Source organism: Sceloporus undulatus, chromosome 4, assembly GCF_019175285.1.
Source record: "Sceloporus undulatus isolate JIND9_A2432 ecotype Alabama chromosome 4, SceUnd_v1.1, whole genome shotgun sequence".
Classification (NCBI taxonomy): Eukaryota; Metazoa; Chordata; class Lepidosauria; order Squamata; family Phrynosomatidae; genus Sceloporus; species Sceloporus undulatus.
The window spans coordinates 889,006-905,199 of record NC_056525.1 but is presented as its reverse complement, the minus strand read 5'-3'; the positions used below and the strand labels follow the sequence as shown (position 1 = coordinate 905,199).

Genomic DNA, 16,194 nt, shown 5'->3' with positions numbered 1-16,194 from the left:
GACAGGGCCTACCTCCGCCTCGGCGGCCTTCCGCTGCTCCTCTTCAAGGCAAAGGAAGGGGACTTGCATGGCTGGGGAAAAAAATCAGCCCCACAATGAGCCTCGAACCCAGAACCAGTGGCAAGTTACAAAAACGCGTCTGCGCTGCCGCGCCGCACCTCCAAATGCAGGCAATATCCCCGCCCTTCCCCTCATGGACATGCGCACTAATAGACTTAGTCTTGTTCCGCTCGGCGCCCACTGCGCCTGCGCGTCGGGCCAGCCCCGCCGAAGTGCGCCTGCGCAAATCGCTTGGGGCGTGGCGGGGGTGGCGTGCGCACGCGCGGTGCCGCTCGCGGGTCCCGACTACAAGATGGCGCGCGGCTGCCAGGGGGAGGAGGAGGCAGGAACGGAATGGCGGCGAGAAGGCCGCCCCCCTTAGGCAGCCCGCGCCGGGGCCCAGGTGAGCGCGAGGGGCGCCGGGGCCTCCGGGTCCGCCTCCGAGGGAGGAGGGAGAGCCGCGCGGTGGGGAGGTGGCGGCGGCGAGAAGGGGCGCCGCCTCCGCCGATGCCTCGCCGCCATTTTGTGGCCGCGCGCGCCCCCGTCGCCGCGGGAGCGCGCCGTGCCTTCCCCTGGTCTTCTCCTTCTCTTCTCTCCTCCTCTTACTTCCACCGCCGCCGCCGCCATTTCTTTTGGGGCCAAGGGGGCTCCCCTCGGGTCCTGCTGCTGCTGCGGTCGCTTCTCATTCCTCCTCCTCCTCTCCGGCTCTGCAGCGCCGAGGGGCCGGGCCCAGGCGAGGAGGAGGAGGAGGCGGAGGCAGACCGAGCCAATGGCTCCCCGCCCAGACGGAGCCACAGCCCCGCCGCCCTCCCTGCCTCCCTCCCCGGCGTGTCTCCCTTGTGGCGGCCCTGAGGCGGTGGAGCCCTGGCTCGCCATTGGCCCAGCTTGCCCTCGCGCCCTTTCCTCGGGAGGAACCGTCTTCAGCCCCTTTGAGGCTCTCGGGTGCACTTCCATGATGATGAGGAGAAGGATAGGCCGAGAGGCCTTGCGGCCCCTTTGAGGCTCAGCCAGAGGAAGGGCTGGGCAGCAGCAGGAGCTCTCCTAGGCTTCAGGCCCCTCCGCGGAGGCCTTCTTCCATGTAACGCAGTGGCCCCCAAAGACTGATCTGGGATTCTGGGAGCTGGAGTCCAAAGACTGATGCCATGTCCAGATCGACGGAGAGAGCTCTTGTCCCATCATAAAAGTGCATAGAAGCATAGAGTCGGAAGAGACCCCAAGAAGGGCCCTGACCCAGTCCAAGCCCCTTCTTCTTCCTCTTCTGCCGTGCAGGAACTCTCCGTCAAAGCCTCCCCATTGGCAGGTGGACCTCCAGCCTCTGCTTAAAGGCCTCCCAGAGTCACTAAGAGAAAGCAGTTGGCCGTAGGAGCTTTCCTAGAGTTTAGTCTACTTGCTCAGATGCATTGATGTAAGGTAATGCCCAGATGTACATAGAGAGATCTTGTAGCACATTGGAGACTCACTGAAACAAAGAACATGGCAGCATGAGCGTTCCTTCGGTCTACTTCCTCAGATGCATGAGGCTGGCTGAGGGAGTGTCTCTTGCCCAGGGTCAGAGAATGGGTTTTATGGCTGAGGGGCGCGGGAGAATCCTAGAGTGGGAAGAGACCCCAAGGGCCTTGCAGGGACACAGAAGCAAAGCCCTCCCTGGGACAACCAAAGGCCATCCAGCCTCACAGAGCCAGGGAGCAGCCTCTTTCTTCCCTTGCCAAACAGAGCTTTCCCTCAGCAGGGTCTTCCTACTCTTGAGCTGGACTCTCTTTTGCTGGAGCTTGCATCCATTGCCCTCTTGTGTCCTATTTTCTCCAGCATCAGAAAAGAAGCTTGCTCCATCCTCAACATGACATCCCTGCAGATGTTTAAATATGGCCATCATGTCTCCAGGCTAAACACACCCGGCTCCCTAAGTCTCTCCTCATAGGGCTTCATGGTTTCCCGACGCTTCACCATTTTGATCTCCAGAGTCATAGTCCAACAGTCAAAGCCCAATCCTATACATGACACTATACTTGTCCCTCCACATTCACTGGGGCTAGGGGCACAGGACCCCCGTGAAAGTGGGGGGGGGGACTGCAAATAAATAAATAGTGCTTTTTAACACCTCTCTAGGAATTTCTAGGTCTTCCAGCATAACTCTGTGGTCAACATCTGCCAGGATTTGACCATAGAATCATGTTGCAGGACCTACAGTTGCCTAGAGAAGTTTTTCTCTAGGAATCCTTAGGCCCTTCATGGTCAACTTCCAGCAGAATTTCTCTGTAGGAGCCAGAGATTCCTAGAGAGCATATTAATCACATGTGTAAAATAAAGAGTTATAATGTTTTATTTGATATTGTATTGATATCATATTTATTGCAAGCCGCTTTGATCATTTGGAGCAGCAGCAGCAGCAGCAGCAGCAGCATATAAATAATAATAATAATAATTATTATTATTATTTATTAAACCGCAGATGTAGAGGCACACATGTATACTAAAACACTGCTAGCGGGGATTGAGACTCTAGCCCCTGGCATTGTAGCCCAACGCGCCAGCCACTGTGGCTGACGCTTCTCCCCCAATTCTTTCTTGCAGCCCCACAGCTCCTGGGCCAGCTGAGCCCCCTGACAGCAGCATGAGGCGCTCGCCCTTCTCTTCCTCCTCTGGGACAGAGAGAATCCACCCACAGCAAAGCAGCAAGTAGCCACACTGCTGGTGAGCCAGGGAGAGAGCCAGCCAGGCAGCCCGGATCCTGCCCACCCGCCTGCCTGGTGCAAGTAGGACTGCGTAGGTGCTGGGGGCAACCGCTGGGGCAAAAAGAAGCTCCAACTCCAGTCCCTGGGGACTGCAGCTACCTCTGGTGTCACACCGCCGCCGTCCTGCCCTGTGGGTATCTGCTACTGTTTCTGCAAAACACACACACTTTGAAATGTTCAAGCTGCATTTAACTGTCCTGCTCCTCTCAGTCTCTTGGATGTGTTGGACGTTCTGCGCCGTGTGTTGAACTTTGGGTTCAGTTTCTTTATGGGTTGTCTTCTCCAATTAAACTGGGCAGTGTTTATACCACACTCCATAAACTTCACTAGTGTTCTGGTTTTCCTTTGTGCTGACAGAGAGAGAGAGAGAGCGCGGGATACTTGTTCCCAGCCTGATGGGCAGACCAAGTCATAAAGCCTCTCTCTCAAGAAGTTGTAATCTGCCCTGGCTTCTCCCAAGGGACCCTGAGAATTGAAGTTTTTCAAAAGGGAGTTGAAATTCTGCTTTAAGGAACCCCAGCAGCATCTTTGCTGAGCACTTATTCCTTGCCATGACTCCCTGTAAGGTGGAGGAGTCTCTACTATACCACAAAGGCCCCCTGGGCCTGGTAAAGGTGCAAGCTCTTCCAGTTCCACTATAATCCTGGCCCCAGAGCTGGGAGGCAGGACAACTCCAATCCCAGGCAGTTGCTGCTGCATTGGCTTCTGCCCCTCATTCTCGTCCTTTCCCATGTAATGTGGAGGTCTCCCAAAGAGGAAGCAGAAAGAGCTCTCCTCCAGCCTATGCTGTCTCTGTTGCTTCTGGGCTTGAGACAGAATCTATATTTCACATGGGTTTTAACTTTGCACTGTTGACTGCATGTGATACTGAGTAGTCCTGATCCTGACCAGGAGAGAAGGTGTAGTGGTGCTTTGGATCTCCCTCAGAGTGGCCCATTCGCTTCTCATCTTTAGGATATCTCTCAGGTAGTTGGGACAGGAATTGCTCTCCTGCAAAGAGTGATAGTGGCTCAGTTGTCTTGCAAGTCAGTCAAGGACCACAGTGCAGTATTACCTCACAGTGTACTTTATGCTTCTGGCATTGACATGAGGGATGGGATGGGGCTGATAAAGAAATGAATACGGGACCCTTGGGATATAACTAGCCCAATGAAGCTGCCACAACTGAAGCCTTGGCTACACCTTGCTCCACTTGAGCATAACTCCAGCAGTTATTGGGCAAGTCAGCTGAAGCCTTGATTGAATTAAGGTCCACTATTTCTGAAAGAGTTCAGCTGAGTTGTTGAGAGTGACTTAATGGGCGATCCCTGGAAGGGCTTACATACTAGATTCACACCTCAAGCTCCTGCCAAGAATTGGAAAACCTAGGCCGGGAGCCATCCTGCCACTGCTTTTCTTGGGTGCTGTGGGACAGTAGATGGAGGGCTCCCAGGTGCATCCTAGTCCCTCAAGCAGGGGATCTGCATCCCTTGGGGCCCTCTTTGTGTGGCACGGGCAAGGCAGATGTATATACCTGTAGCCAATCAGCCTGTCTTTGCTCCTGCAGGCCAAGACAGGAAGTTAGGCTGGGGTTCCCAAACCTGGTCCAAATAGAAAAGGCCTGATCGAAATGTAGACAACAGCAAGTTTTGCCTCCAGACTCAGTTGGCCCCTGTCCAGTCCTCATTAGAAGAGGGTTTGGGACAGAGATGGTAGCTGAGAAGCATCTTAGGGACAGCAAAGGGTGTGCAGGATGCAACAGGGAGCCTCCAAGGCAGTTTCTTAGATGAGCTGAGCTGCAGGCAGCAGTGGTGTTGTGCCTCCTTTCCCAACTTTTTCGTTTCATGGCCTTGATTTTTGTGGCCTGCCTGTCTCCTGTTCTCTATTCCTCCTGGTTTGCACATGAGGGAGCTGTTGCACAGAAAGAAGATGAGATGAGGGCCCTGAAGCACAGGAAGGATTGGGGCAGGCGCTTGCTTTCTGTTCATGTCTCCTATGCATTTGAGAGCCAGAAGAGGACTGGTGGGTTTTGGGCTTGAGGTGTTGCCATGCTGATGCCAATGCCCCAGTCATGGAGGCCTGCATAGGATTTGCATTTGATTCCCCACCAGGCTCTGGGTTGGGGCAGCAGGGAGGGAGGGCTGAACCCGTGTGTTGGGCTCAGTGCATTTCTCCAGGTCACGCAGGACTGTGGGTGCACAGTATTCTTTCCTGCTGGGAGCTGTGGGGGTGTCAAGGCCTGTTGTGATGTGCTTGCCTTGTGTCTCCTCCTCCAGTGCAAATGCTGTGAAATGGCCAATGAAAACCACGGCGGCACCAGGGAGGAAGCTGCTCTGATGAGCCACTCTCCCAGCACCTCCCATCAGAACCAGCCAAGCTCTCCTAAGCCCATCCGGCTGGTGCAGGACCTGCCAGGTACGCCTGCTTGCCTTGCATTTTCTCTCAGTGGCTCTGGAGCAGGGAGGGAGATGCCTGTCTGCAGCCTCTGGAGGGTGGCTTCTGGTCTCACCCCTGCTGCTGCCCACCACCATCCTCCTCAGGCTGCCTTTCCCAACCCCTAACACTTGTGCTCCCCCAATGCCAGATGAGCTGGTGCAGGCTGGCTGGGAGAAGTGCTGGAGCAAGCGCGAGAACCGGCCATACTACTTCAACCGCTTCACCAACCAGTCGCTCTGGGAGATGCCGTTACTGGGGCAGCACGACGTGATTGTGAGTTGTTGGGCCAGACTGGGGTCAAAGGCTTTGTGTGCTGGGGGACTGACCAGGCAGGAATCTCCAGGAACCCAACAGTCCTGTGTGTGCAGTGTGCCCGGCCTCCTCTTATATTTCTGTGCCAGGCAGCAGTGGCTCAGATTATTCATGTCCCCAGACGTCAGGTGGGGGAATCCAGGACTTCAGCACCTAATTGTTCTCTTTCTGGGTTTCCTAGTCTGACCCTCTTGGCCTGAATGCTGCTCCGGTTCCTGCAGAAGGGGGTGTCAGCGATACTGCCTCTGAAAACAAGGTGCAGAAACGGAGGCTTTCTGAGGAGGTTCAGCCCAGTGGCAACAGTGTGAAAAAGCCTAAGGTAGGCCCTGATGCTTAGCTGGGCCTTCAGCTCTCTCAGTTTACACTGGAGTCCTGCATGGTGCTTCTGCTTGAGGTGATGGAGATAATGGGGTTCCTGGCAGAGGGAATTGTAAGCCTTTTGCAGGGTGATGTTCAGCTCTCAGTGGCATAAGTCCAGACTGAGGTGGCGTTCTTCTGGAGAAGTGGTGTGGCCAAGGGGCCTTCATCTGAAGGCAAATTTCCTTGTGAGTGAGATGGGGAGTTTTGAGCAGTCAGGCAGAGAACTAGACCTCTCTGACACCTTCAGCCTAGCCCTGTGGGTAGAGTCTCTCTCTGCTTTCCTTCTCCATCAGGAGCTCTCCAGTTACTGGCTCCTGCTTCCCCTCTGTCCACTGCTTCTTGGCTTCAGGAGGAGGGGAGGGGGAAATGAATGTCCACCCCTTGTTCCTGCGGCCACTGCTAACTTTTCTCAAATGACCTTTCTCAAACTAATAGGCTGGATAGTCATGTGTCGGGGGGGGGGGGAGTTCTATGATCGTGCATTCCTTTGTGGCAGGGATTTGATGGCCCTTGAGGTCTCTTGCAACTCTAATTCTGGGATCTGGCCTTTTCTCCCTTTCAGGTGGATGTGCCAGGAAACCCCCCAGCTCAGCCAGCCCCAAACTCCTCTAACACTCCGGGGACTCCTCTGCTGAAGATGTGGGGCGTCTCTCCTGAAGACAAGCAGACAGCTCTCTTGCGGCCGACGGAGTGAGTCATGGGCTTTGCCATGGGACCTTCAGAGCAGAGGGCTTCCCATCCTCACTAGGGACATTCTATCTCTTTTTCTCTCTTTGCCTTTGGCAGGGTGTACTGGGACTTGGACATCCAGACGAATGCTGTGATCAAGCAGCGGGCCCCCTCTGAGGTGCTCAGCCCCCACCCAGAAGTGGAGCTCCTTCGCTCCCAGCTAATGCTGAAGCTGCGCCAGCATTACAAGGAACTTTGCCAGCAGCGAGAGGGTAAGTTCTCTTCTGTCCCCCTTCCCATTGGATCTAGAGCTCTGTCAGCCTCATGGGCAAACAGGAACAGCTGTCCTCTGGCCCAAGAAGGGTTATTTTGTCTTGAATAGGACCTGCACAACAGTCTTTTAGCCTGGCAGTTGGAGACCACAGAGGCAGCTGGGAAGGGCCCAGGGGAATAAAGCATCTTTTGACTGGTTTATACTGCTCTCACCATAGCTATTAGGATGGGAGATGAGTCGACGCTTCCACAGTTCAGATTCCTTCGTTTGGTTTGGCCCTATATAACCTGATGGTTCCATTTTCAGGGTCTTTGTCGTAGGGATGAGTGATGAACCCTAGCCCAGGGAACTTGCTATCAAGCACTGGGAATCTGGATTATTGACCCTGAGGTTGTAAAATTTGTTTTTTAGGAGCCAAGTTCTGCCATCAGCTGTCAGGGAAAGCTGAATCCTATGTAAGCTAAAGGGCTTGAATGCTTTCCTCTGCTGTAGGACATCAGCTGCATCCATTGACTACTAACAAACCTTCCTTTATAGCAGGGATAGATGTCAGTTCTGGACAGGGTCTCCTGGTGTTCACAGTCCTGCATTTCCTTCAGGGATTGATCCTCCCCGAGAGTCTTTCAATCGCTGGATGCTGGAACGAAAGGTGGTGGACAAAGGGTTGGATCCTCTGCTCCCAAGCAACTGCGAGCCAGTCGTTTCTCCTTCCATGTTCAGAGAAATCATGAATGACATTCCCATCAGGTAATGTGTGAGAGAGTATACTGCAAATACTCACAAGAATGATGTATGAATGTTTGTAGTGGCAGCAGGAACAAGTCTGGGAGCCTGATCTGAATTCTCATCCCTTCTTTACATATCCTGCAGGTTGTCCCGAATCAAGTTCCGAGAAGAAGCAAAGCGGCTCCTTTTCAAGTATGCAGAGGCTGCCAAGAGGCTGATTGAATCCAGGTTGGAGCTTCTGATCTTTGTGGTTGTTGCTGGCCAGAGGGAGGGAAATGATGCCAAGCATGAGGCTATCTGCGGTATTTCGGAGCCACTTTCCTTCAGAACAGGGAAAGCTGGTGGTGGGAAGAAGTCTCAAGGAAAGGGGGCAGAAGCAAACACCAAGAACACTGTTTGTGTTCTAAAGATACTGTTTTAAGAAATCTGTGGTTTGCTGGCTTATTTATTTGCTGGAGTATTTGCATCATGCTCCATGTTGTAGAATCTCAGGGTGGAGTACAATGAAATCATTTTAAGTAGTTTGGCAGGTTCAAACAAGACAACTTAAAACAATTTCAAAATTACATGACACGTGTGCAGATTTGGATGAAATAAGAGTTGTAAATTCTGGGGCTGAATGGTGAGAGTCAAGTGGAAGGCGAGTCATTGCCAGTAACCAGAAACATAGTAGAGAGATACTCAGAGTTCTAAAGAAAATCACAAAAGTGTAAAAGTATATTGTATTTTAAATACATTTCCAGCTTGGTTTGCTCAAAAGTGCTTGAAGCTAAATTAGTCTTGGGGCTGGGTTGGGCCTCTGGGTCTGTGCAGGAGTGCCTCTCCAGACAGCAGGAAAGTGGTGAAGTGGAATGTGGAGGACACTTTCAGCTGGCTGCGGCGGGACCACTCTGCCTCCAAGGAAGACTATATGGTCAGTCAGTGAGTTGATCCCTTCCTTCCCCCCCATGCTGGACCTTTTTGCATCAGAGCCCAGGCTGGTAGTCAGTAGGAGTGTGTAAGAGCCTTGCCGTCTCACCCCACAGGACCGCCTAGAACACCTGCGCAAGCAGTGTGGCCCCCATGTGTCCGCAGCAGCCAGGGACTCTGTAGAAGGCATCTGCAGCAAGATCTACCACATTTCTCTGGAATACGTTAAGCGCATTCGCGAGAAGCATCTGGCCATCCTCAAGGAGCACAATATATCTGGTAGGAGGGAGGAAGAAGTAGGGGGGCAGATGGAGTGAGGGAAGGGACACAATACACAATGGTCTGAGTCTTGGACTGGGACTCTTGGGATTCACTTCTGCCATTTGGTCAAATCCACTGGGTGGCCTTGGACCAGTCACACTTTCTCAGCCTCATAAGAGGACAATGGTGGCAAACCTCTAAATAGATCCTCCTTCTTTGGAGGGTTTTAAACAGAGGCTGGATGGTCATCTGCTCCAGAGAATGGTTTGGACTGGGTTTTCTTGCATGTCAAAACGAGGTTGGTCTTGATAGCCCTTGGAATCTCTTCCAACCCTAGCATATTTTTTGTTTTTTGTTTTGTTTTTTTATTTATATACTACTATTCCAAAGATCATAGCGGTGAACAGCAAGTAAGCTAATTAGCAAGTAAGCTAATTTGCCCCCAACAGTCTGGGTACTCATTTTAGCTCCCTCCTCGGAAGGATGCAAGCCTGAGTCGAGCTTGGGCCCTTTTGCTGGTCTTGAACTCGCAACCTTGTGGTTTTGAGTGAATGGCTGCAGTACAGGCATTTAACCACTGCGCCACCAGGGCTCCTTTCTCTCTGCCACCCCACCCCTGTCTCCGTTGATGTCCATCTCTGAGTGTTGGTTGTGTGGGACGGCAGGGCACTGGAGATGTGGAGTGGGCTGGACATGGGCTTCATGTGGGAGTGCCCTTTGGGTCCGTTTTTGCCAGCCTATTTGCGGGAGGAGGCTAATAAATAGGGAAGAGGGGAACTAACAGACATTGTCTGATCCGCAGCCGAGGTGGAAACACCTGAGGTACAGGACCGGCTCGTCTACTGCTACCCTGTCCGGTTGGCTGCCTCATCCCCACCGCTTCCAAATGTGGAGATGCATGTGGAGAACAACGTGGTGTGCGTCCGCTACAAGGGTGAAATGGTGAAAGTCAGCCGCAACTACTTCAGCAAGCTGGTACGGGGCAGGAGCATGGAAGCCCTCAGCCTTCTCCTATAAAACCATAAAAATCCTTTCAGCTGAAGGGAGAAGGGGAAGAAGCCAGTAGGGGAAGGCATGGGCAGAGATGGGTGGTGAGGGTTCTCCTGCTAGTCCTCCTGTCCACCCACCTCTCTCAGTCCCTCCATCTTGATTCTTTCTGCAGTGACTGCCTTTCTCTTGCAGTGGCTGCTGTACCGGTACAGCTGCATTGACGACTCCAGTTTTGAGCGCTTTTTGCCGAGGGTTTGGTGCCTTCTCCGCCGATACCAGGTACTGGGATCAAGTCAGGGTGTGTGTGTCTGTGTGTGTGTCAAAATGCAGGGGGGACAAGCTCTTCCACTCAGCTGATGCCACCGGTTTCACCTTCCTGTGGTGGCCAGAGCGTGGTGGCCACTATTTCAAAAATCTCTCTGGAGAGGCACTTATGAGCCCTGCACGCAGAACCTGGAAGAGCCATTCTTTCTGGGTTTGATGGGGGAATGCTGGGAGATCATAGTCAAAACAGGGAGCTCTTCTGAGCTGTTCCTGTACTCTGGAGGCACGTTGCTCAATGGGCTCTCTTTCCTTTGCCTTCTTCAGATGATGTTTGGCATTGGGCTCTACGAAGGGACCAGCCTTCAGGGGGCACTCCCAGTACACGTCTTTGAGGCCCTCCACAAGCTCTTCAGTGTCAGCTTTGAGTGCTTTGCATCCCCCCTGAACTGCTACTTCAAACAGTACTGCTCTGCCTTCCTGGACACAGATGGCTACTTTGGATCAAGGGGGTGAGTGCCAAGGAGCGCGAGGGCAAGCCTCCATCTGGGTCTGAAAGGAGAGGAAGGTAAGAAGGGGCACAAACCCTTCTTGCTTGGCCATTGACTGCTATGTGACTGTTCTGTTTCCTGGGATTGGTGAGGTATGTGTAGCTGTCTGTCTTAGTGAGGGCAGAGCTGATGGCCTTTCCCCTCTGCTGCCACCTCCTTTTCACTCCCTGGCCTTGGTTGCCTTTGTTTCTCTCTTCTTTTATTCAGTCCCTGCCTGGACTTCTTTCCCATCAGTGGCTCGTTTGAGGCAAACCCTCCCTTTTGTGAGGAGCTGATGGATGCCATGGTGTCCCACTTTGAGGTACGTGGCCCCTTCCTGTGGTTCAGGGCTTTTGCTTGGCTCTGAAGGTGGTGTCGCCTCCCTGGCTCCCCTTTTGGATGGATACTTGGGACACGTTGGTTCCCCACTGTGATTGAGTGCATTTGCCCCTTTCTCCCCATTGTCATAGAAATTGCTGGACATCTCCAGTGAGCCGCTGTCCTTCATCATCTTCATCCCCGAGTGGCGGGATCCACCCACCCCAGCCTTGACGCGGATGGAGCAGAGCAAATTCAAGCGGCACCAGCTCATCCTGCCTGCCTTCGACCACGAGTACCGCAGTGGCTCCCAGCACGTTTGCAAAAAGTAAGCTGTGAGGTCCACATGCTACACACACATGCAGGCTCTTTCTCCAGTGCTGGCTGGTCCTGCCTGACTTCTTTCTTTTCCTTGATGTCTGGCAGCAGGCTTTTCACCATGAGACTGAGCTGTGCAGCATCCCTTCAGTAAAGGGAATCATAGCATTGGAAGGGACCACAAGAGCCATCTAGAATGACACACCACCCCCCTTCCATGCAGGCATCTACTGCTAAACCATCCCTGAGAGCTGACTATCCAGAGTCTCTACAGGAGGAGAGTCGATCACCTTCTGAGACAATCCATCCCACTGTCAAACATCTTTTTTGGTCAAGAAGTTCTTCCTAATGTTTAGGTGGGATCTCTTCTAGCCCGTTGAATCAAATATTATACAATAGGTATTGCTGAAACCTGGTGGGATGAGGCTCGTGATTGGAATGTAGTAATAGAGGGTTATAACCTAATTCAGATAAATACAAACATATTCAGCTCCTTAAGTCATTGAGACTCAAAGGGCCTGGTGGTTTCTAGACTTTTGATCATCTTGGTCATCCTCATTCCAGATTGCCAATATCCTCAAACTCTGGCGCCCAGAACTAGACATGGTATTCCAGATGAGGTCTGATCAAATGGAACAGAGTGGTATAGTGCTCCCCTTGACAGGGACACTATTCTCCCATTGATACAACCCAAAATTGCATTGGGGTTTTTTGTGGGGAGGGAGGTGCTGCATCACAGCATTGATTTGTGTTCAGCATGTAAGTCTCCTGAGACCCCTAGATCCTTTTTGCATGTACTGTTTTCAAACCAGGGGTCCTCATCCTATACTCAAGCATTTTTTCTTGCCTAGATACTGTACCTTACATTTATTGCTCAACTGAAGTGGGTTTTTTGTCCTGCAGGGTTTCCCTTCCTCTCCTGCAAGGGGGGGATTCTACTTAGGCATTTCTTGAGGACCTGAATCCCACTGGACTACAGTTACAAGGAAGGAGTCTGACTAAACATTAGGAAAAACTTTCTGACAGTAGGAACTGTTTGATGGTGGAGCAGATTCCCACAGAAGGAAGGTGGTGGAGGACTCTCCATTATTGGAGGAGGAGAGAGTGAGTGTGCTTGAGATGGTCATGACACTTCAGGGTACACTCAAGTTTGGGGCAAAATATTCTTGAAGGCACTTTCAGATCTTCCATTTTGCTGTTGAAGATCATCTGCAGCCTCAGCCCCAGCCCTCAGCAGTATTTCTTAGGCTCTGGTACCTTCACATTGAGCCTTGTTGCCTCAGATAAAGTCCTTCTGGCCCAGCCCTGCCTAGTCTGGCCACTGTTATTGGGCAGATAGCAGGAATTGGAGAGCATCGCAAGAGCCCTAAGGCTGCAGCAGATCAGTGGCTTCTCTGCCTCTGCATTCTGTCTCCACTGGTGCACAGAGGCCTTCGTGAGTAGTAGCTACTGATAAGGTGGTGGCCATTACTACTACTTATGTAAGCATGCTCCACAGTTTCACTGGGTGCTGTGCAAAGAACTCCTCCTTCTGTTGATCTTCAGCCTCCCACTGGTGGACTTCCCTGGGTGAGCCAGGTTTCCAGGACTTGTTTCTCTTGTGGCGCAGTTCCAGTCCTCTCCAAGAATTTGTTTGGAGTCCAGCATCCCCTCACAGCCAATGACTACCATGAACAGCTAATTCTACTCAGAACATCCCTGGTGGTTAATCCAGTTCCCCACTACTTGGCTCAGGTGCCCCTCTTCCTGGGGGAGCCTGACGGAAGGTGGACTCCCAAGGGCTATGCAGCGCAGATGCAAAGAACAAAATGTGCACGTGTGACCCATGTCCCCACTCTTCTCCAATAGATAGGAGAACAGTGCAAGCAGGATAGAAAATTTACTTCCCCTGTCCATTCTCAGCCTCAAACATCCACCTAAATCCACCTAAAAAAGGATCAGACAAGATCAGTGATACAAATTAACCCTTTCTGTTGCATTGGACAGCTGGTAGTATTTGGCCATGATGCTGACAGGGACTCCAAAATGCATCTCCCTGCATCCAGCCTCTGTTTAAAGACCTCCAAAGAAGGAGACTCCACCACAATCTCCATTGAGGAAGTGTCTTTCTCTGTTGAACAGCCCTTATTATCAGAAAGTTCCTTCTAATCAGGAAGTTGATGTACCCCGTCCAGGACCAGGGGCAGCTCTTGAGCCTTTGCTTTCCTTTGCAGGGAGGAGATGTACTACAAAGCTGTGCACAACACCGTGGTCCTTTTCCTGCAAAACGACGCTGGCTTTGCGAAGTGGGAGCCCACGCCGGAGCGGCTGCAAGAGCTGGTCACCGCGTACAAGCACTCGGGACGGACCCTGGCTGCCGCCTCAGCCGCTGCCGCCGCTGCCTCTACCACCGCCTCTTTGTCATCTTCCTCTTCAGCCTCGGACAAGGACCGAGAGACAGTTAGGGAGCAGAGCAGCAGTGGCGAGACGACAACCCCCAACTAAGCAGCAGTGAACAGTCTGGACTGATGGGCCGTGGGGTGGGCTGAGGTGGGGTGGGGGAAAGCAGCTGACCCTGAGACACTGGAGTGGGCCGTATGTCCAGCAGCATCTCCCTTTCCCTCCAGATTTGCAGACCCTTGTGGAAGGAGGTGGCAGGCAGACATACTGCCCTGGCCAACTGGACAGGCGTCTGTAGGATGACCATGGTGGTGCCTCCTGTACCCCTCCGCAGTCTCTCATTGCCACTCCCAGGAGGAACCACCTCTGGCTGCAGCAGAAGCTACGGACCATAGCAGGATGGGGCCGCCTGAAGCAGGGATGCACCTCACAGGCCAGCATTGCCACAGGAAGAGGAGCTCCCATCCAAAAAGAAGGAAGGAAGGAAGCCAGTGGCGGTCTGCACGGCAGAGACCCCGCTGTGTGTCTGCCATGTAAATACATGTCCGTGCGTTGGCCGCTCTGCTGCCCTGTCCAGGCTCTTCCCCTGGTGTCCCAGTTGCGTGTTTTCACTGAAGCTCTTTCCTGTAAACCGCAGAGCAGAGGCGAAGTTCCTTCGTGTGTCTCTTGTGTGTACAGAGGTCTTGGCTGCCATTTTGTAGTCTGTCATGGTTTTTATCTGAAGCTCCAGGCTTTCTTGGAGGTTTTTTTTTTAAAGGATTTAATTTAACAGTGCTAACCGTTTTATTACTTTTATCAAAAAAGAGCAAAGGAAAAGTCTATTTTTGATTTTGTTTTCCTAGTTTGAGGGACATTAAAAACCAGCATTATGGTGCCTGGGGCCTTGGTGACTTTCGTACATTAGGAAAGTGGGTTCTCGCTTGCCCTGAGGGTGAGCCCCCAAAATGGATGGCCCCAAATGAGATCCACTGGTGCTCTGGACCTGAAAGGGGTCCTCTTTCAGGTAAGGCAGGTGCCGAGAAAGGAGCACTTACAGGCATTTACCTGCTCCTGTGTAGAGCAGGGCTTCAGCAGGTTTGCTGCTCAAGGTGTAAGAACCTAAAGTGCTGCCCTGGTACTTACTGCTGGACATTCAGCCAGCTGCCTTTGTCATAGGGCTGGTATTGAGAGGGAATGCGCTCTCCATCTTTTCCTCTGTCCTCTTCCAAACTTGCTGTGAGCTTCCCTAAAGGCAAAGCTAAAACGTGCAGCTCTTATGCTCGAACATGCGAGATCTGCTGTGGGCAGAGCATGTCCTCCTCTGGCCAAGACAGTGCCTCCTACCCTTCTAACTACAGCTGGAGGCCTGCAGTGTGCCCCCCCCCCAGGGGCTTGCATTGAGTGTTTTTATCTGAACACATTTTAAGCCTGTCAGCAAGACTGATGGGTCCATGGTTCCTCCTTGCACTGCAGCACAAGAGAGATGGGATAATAGTCTCAGTGGCTGAAGAGGAATTGTCAGAAGGTCTGGGACATCCAGACATGCACAGAAGCTCCTTGTGAGGCAGATGTTTCTCTGAATCTTCTAGCAGCCAGCTGCCCTTGTAGGGCATCTGGCTGGAGTGTGGGGTGCTAGTATACCCCCAGAGCACTGCTACACAGAGTGGTGGTCCAAGGGGAGTGCAATGTTTTTCCCTTGGACTTTTCTTGGCCAGATTTCTTCGGAGCCCATAGAAGCCCCATTCCCACTTACATTTAAACCGGTTTGCAATTTGCCTTCACTCCTTTTTGGTAAATTGATTCCAAAAGGTCCGTTGTTCCCACTATGAAAGCAAATCTTTTCATTATCCCTGTGTAATTGCTTCTTTTTTGACACGATTGTCATCCCCACTAGTTGTCGCCACTTCAAAATGCATGTCAGTCATTGGTGATGTGAGCGGCAGCCCAGCATGGGAACTATATCTTTTTTAAAAATTGGAGAACCTTACAGTACCTGCCTCGCTGAGCTGCCATCGGCCTGATCGCCCGGCTTGCCGCCCGAGTAATTGCAAGTAGTTGCAAAATCAATGAATATTTTATCAATTTTTAAAAAAATCATGCGCCCATGGGGGGGAAATGGCGGATCTACCAAAAACTGGGGAAGAACAGTAAACACTCCTCTGCCATTTGTCCCTCTCCTCCAGAAAGATACGATTCAGATCCGTTGTTCCCACTAGTTGAACTCACTTTGGAATTGATTCTTTCCAAAAGAACCACCAAAGAACTAGTGTCAGGAAAGAGCCAGGTTTTTGCATTTGCCTTGCTTCGTCACAATTGAAACTGGTCACAGTTGGATCGGAGCCGGTTTCAAATGGGAACAACAGTCATATAACCTGATTAATAAATAAATAATAAATTTTTTATTTATACCCCGCCCTTCCAACGATCAGGGCGGCTTACAAAACAATTAAAAACACACACAATCCATATTATCAATACAAAAAATTAAAACCATGCAAATACATCAATACATCAAGAAAATAACAGGAGAAAAAGCCCCATAGCCCAACCTCTTGGCCACGGAAGAGGAGGGAGGCCCACAGGATTTTATTCGGGGAATGCCTGTTGAAACAGGAAGGTTTTTAAGTCCTTCCTGAATTGGGCCAGGGTGGTAGATGAGCGGAGCTCAATGGGCAGCGTATTCCAAAGGGCTGGGGCAGCCGTGGAAAATGTCCTCCGCGTG

At 51.9% G+C, this 16,194-nt stretch overlaps 1 protein-coding gene across 3 annotated transcripts; it reads left to right on the top strand.

The window, feature by feature from the left end:
• The first annotated feature begins 875 nt into the window (after positions 1–875).
• On the top strand, positions 876–14,367 carry PCIF1 (phosphorylated CTD interacting factor 1). 3 transcript variants are annotated; one of them, XR_006103609.1, is made up of 18 exons: positions 876–1,449; positions 2,611–2,901; positions 5,027–5,165; positions 5,335–5,459; positions 5,680–5,817; positions 6,421–6,548; positions 6,645–6,799; positions 7,401–7,548; positions 7,672–7,755; positions 8,341–8,440; positions 8,553–8,715; positions 9,500–9,672; positions 9,880–9,966; positions 10,276–10,460; positions 10,707–10,800; positions 10,949–11,124; positions 12,018–12,218; positions 13,328–13,466. XR_006103609.1 is itself a non-coding variant. In XM_042464387.1 (17 exons), exons 3-17 carry the CDS (start codon positions 5,042–5,044, stop codon positions 13,596–13,598), a joined length of 2,151 nt encoding a protein of 716 aa, XP_042320321.1. In that variant the 5' UTR covers positions 905–1,449; positions 2,611–2,730; positions 5,027–5,041; the 3' UTR covers positions 13,599–14,367. The 3 variants fall into 3 exon arrangements, 2 of the variants coding, with proteins under 2 accessions (XP_042320321.1, XP_042320320.1); XM_042464387.1 differs by lacking the exon at positions 12,018–12,218 and having other exon boundaries at positions 905–1,449; positions 2,611–2,730; positions 13,328–14,367; XM_042464386.1 differs by lacking the exon at positions 12,018–12,218 and having other exon boundaries at positions 924–1,449; positions 13,328–14,367.
• Positions 14,368–16,194: the final 1,827 nt, after the last annotated feature.